The sequence below is a fragment of the Austrofundulus limnaeus genome, unplaced genomic scaffold (assembly GCF_001266775.1).
Source record: "Austrofundulus limnaeus strain Quisiro unplaced genomic scaffold, Austrofundulus_limnaeus-1.0 Scaffold114, whole genome shotgun sequence".
Lineage (NCBI taxonomy): Eukaryota > Metazoa > Chordata > Actinopteri > Cyprinodontiformes > Rivulidae > Austrofundulus > Austrofundulus limnaeus.
This window is the reverse complement of record NW_013952516.1, coordinates 1,234,626-1,238,046: the sequence shown is the minus strand read 5'-3', so window position 1 is coordinate 1,238,046 and position 3,421 is coordinate 1,234,626. Positions and strand designations below refer to the sequence as shown.

The following is a 3,421-nucleotide window of genomic DNA, read 5'->3' as shown; positions in this document are numbered from 1 at the left end:
TGAAATTCTTACTTTGTCGTCCATTTTGAATGCCAAGAGATAACCATATTAACAAAAGAAACGAATCATCACCGAAAAGACACAAACAATGTTGATTAGATAAAAAGAAGAGACTAAACTAAGGATAATAACATCAGAATGGAACAATATAATAATGACAAGAAGGGAACTGTACAATCTGTTTTAAAATGTAATGTGCAACAGGTAAGTTACTAAATTGTATTCGTTAAATTACTTTAAAATAAAATAACTTTACAAGTCAAAAGTTTAATGGTGTTGTTTATATATTGATAAATGTATTTTAATTCTTACTAAAATAATTGCAAAATATCAATCCACCTGGGTCATTTCATATTAATCAAATCAAAGCTGCCAACTCATTAGTTAGAAAATGATGGCCTGCCTCCATTTTTAACGTTATCATTCAATAATGGAGATGAAAAAACAAATAGAACTTTTGTTTAAAAAAATAGCTAAGACATGTAAAATTACATTGACACGTGTTACCAAAACTGGCAATATCTATCTACCTATCTATCTATCATCTATCTATCTATCTATCTATCTGGAACCTTTTTATCATAAATTTGGAGACAAAATCAACAAATTTGAAAATGATTTATTCACACGACAGTTCTTAAAATTTACAAATAAAGAGCGTAGAACAAACCATATAAAAACTGATCCTACATGAAACAATTAATCTACATTTAACTCTTTTCAGACTTGGCAGACAAAACGATCAGTATGTCTGAGCTCACTTTGCCATATCTATCAGACTCTGCAAAGACGTGGGAACCCAGGTCTTCTCTCCTTGCACAAACACAACGCCCCTGTCTATGAAGATGACAATACGTCCAAATGTGTACAGCTGTTTCCCCTCATGCCGTTTTCCCACTAAGGGCATGAAGACAATGTTGTTCTCCTCTGCTTTGGTCTGAATGAGATCTTTAAAGTTAGTTGGCACACCAGCGCTGACGCCCCTGTGAGCCACGCTCTCAGCATCCCTGCGCTCCTGCAGAGCTTCATACTGAAAGTCTTTTCGTCTTTCTGTCTGGGTGAGATATGCGATATTCTCTCTTGCACCAGGCTGCATATAACCTCCTGTGAATTAAAACAAAAACAACAAACAGCAAGTGTTAAAATGGTTTGGTTATGTAGAGAAAACATGCTCAAATACTTAATCATGTATATTAAAATCTTAATTTTCCCTGCTTATGTAATACTCCGTGAGGAAAATAATACTAACCCATGCCAGAAGACACTGCACGGTTCATGATGTCCAAAGCTTCGTTGAATTTCTCTTTAATTAGAGGCTGTGCCAACAAAACATCACTAAACATGCTTTTCCAGCCGAGGTACCATTTAGTGATTTCTTCATAGTTTGGACTGTTGCTCAGCCAYGAACACAGAACCTGTCATCGACATAAGACAGACACACGATTTGAAAAAAATGTAATGGACTAAATGATATCCAAAAACCAGTTTTGTTTTGTTTTTAATTAAAAAGCCTCGTGGGTCATTTTGACCCCAGACAGCAAGAGAGTTAATAACCAGTGATACTTGGTATGAACTTTCACTGACCTGCAACCATTTTGTGAAAAAGTTTTTGTCCAGAAGGGAAACGAGGCTGGAGGGGGACAGCATTCCTTCCCAGTCCATCACCCAGTGAAATGGCTCCATCTGCTGCTGGTGGGGGTTGATAACCAGTTCTTCCAGGCATAAAGCTATAACGGGATACAGAAGTCATGACATGAAGGCAGATCAAAGGATATTTAGAAAAGAAAGTGAAGAAAAAAAAAGGTGAAGATAATTTTTTTTTGATTGCTACCTAGCTTGGGGATGATGTTTTTCACCATGAAAGCCTCCCATGCGCCCAGAGTGAAAACACTTTTCCACGGCTGAAGAATGAGGCGGGCCGATGCGTCGCTGGGATGCCACCGCTGCAAAGCGTTCGACAGTTTGCTCCTGATTGGCGGGTAAAGAGGCTCGAGACGAGACTGGAGCAGAGGCAGCCATGGGTGGATCCACGAATGAATAGGCACGGTGTCAGTGAGGGGGTTCCAGTTATCAACCTTTGAAAAGCAAAGACAGAGGCTTTAATGTCATAATGACTCTCAGAGTGGGAGACTGCCTCCAGGTGAGAGCATGTGTCTTGCCTCTCGCTGTAGTCGGGGTAAGATAACCTGCTCCAACAAGTGGTCCAGGATCCACGCGGGCAACAGAGGAGCCCACGTCTCCACGCAGTCCACCAGCGGTCCGACCATTCGAGGYTGCCAACCTGACACAGAAGACCGCATGACTGGGATCCACACCTCCCATAACAGTCTGAATCAATTAGGACAAAAATAAACATCATGAAAATGCAAGTAAGTTGATTTAAAACAGACGTTTAGTCACTTAAATACAAAATCATAGTAAGCATTCAAAATGACCTGTGGTAAGGATCCATGTCTGAATGTGGACCACTGGAGTGCATGTCTCTGGATTCAAGAATGGCTCTCCACATGCCGATATCTTCCAGACAATAAGTACTGTCCTGAAATGATCAAACACTTAGCTCGAATATTATAACGTAAAAAAATGATTTTGTCCAATTAGACAAAAAAAATACCTTCAAAGGGTCCCAAGAGAAGAGTTTCACTTTAAGCAGTGGATGAACAACAGACACAGCCAGGTCTGCCAATCCMATTGTTTTATATTCCTCATAATATTCAGTTTGTAATGTCTCGAAGATTTGAGCACACTCCTGAAAAAGRAAAGCACTAAAATTAGCCTAATGATTTACAAAAAAAAGTGCTGGAGTTATGAAACTAAAACAGCAAGCTGACTGTGGATGGTCAGTGTGTGTTTGACTGTAACACAAACCTGTAGGGTCGGTCCTTCCCCTGGTGGTGTCTCCTCAGAGGGAAAACGCTCCACTAACGCCAACACGGCCTCCATTCTTTGGATGGCCTTCTGCTCGGCCTCTAGTCTGTCCTGCAGAGCTAGTGACTCGTGGCTCAGAGAAACCACGACATCTTTCTCATGCTGCAACCGTCTGGCGGACTACGAAACATGCGAGGAGAAACGAAAGGAAAACGTAAAAGGTTTACAGAAACAGACTCATCTTGAAATTAACTCTTTATCATAAACAGATACAGTTGTTGCCAAACACCTTTTGATTTCTCTTACCTGTAAAATGTCYTGCTCTGTAAGGTCTATCAGAAGCTGCAGGTTATGCTCAAGCTCAGGGAGAGCAAAGCCAGGTCCTTTCAGGTCTCGAGAGGACAGGCTTGGAGGAGCTTCATCAGGAACACTGTGTTTGTTGGACATTTGACTGTAACTATAGTACACCTTCTGCTCTCTTCCAGTCATATCTATCACCTATGAGGGAACACAGATTACAAACCATTTAAAGGCAGCAATAAATGTGCTTTAA

General features: G+C 40.4%; 1 protein-coding gene across 1 annotated transcript in view; it reads right to left on the bottom strand.

Annotated features, from left to right (window-relative positions):
- Positions 1-599: 599 nt before the first annotated feature.
- Positions 600-3,421, bottom strand: part of tfip11 (tuftelin interacting protein 11) — a 6,203-nt gene continuing 3,381 nt past the window's right edge. Inside the window, exons 7-15 of the mRNA XM_014014430.1 lie at positions 3,175-3,366; positions 2,869-3,048; positions 2,615-2,749; positions 2,436-2,539; positions 2,160-2,328; positions 1,832-2,075; positions 1,585-1,727; positions 1,250-1,415; positions 600-1,104 (exon numbers count right to left, since the gene is read on the bottom strand). Coding sequence (XP_013869884.1) covers positions 758-1,104; positions 1,250-1,415; positions 1,585-1,727; positions 1,832-2,075; positions 2,160-2,328; positions 2,436-2,539; positions 2,615-2,749; positions 2,869-3,048; positions 3,175-3,366 — 1,680 coding nt within the window. The 3' untranslated portion in view covers positions 600-757. The remainder of the gene's footprint in view (positions 1,105-1,249; positions 1,416-1,584; positions 1,728-1,831; positions 2,076-2,159; positions 2,329-2,435; positions 2,540-2,614; positions 2,750-2,868; positions 3,049-3,174; positions 3,367-3,421) is intronic.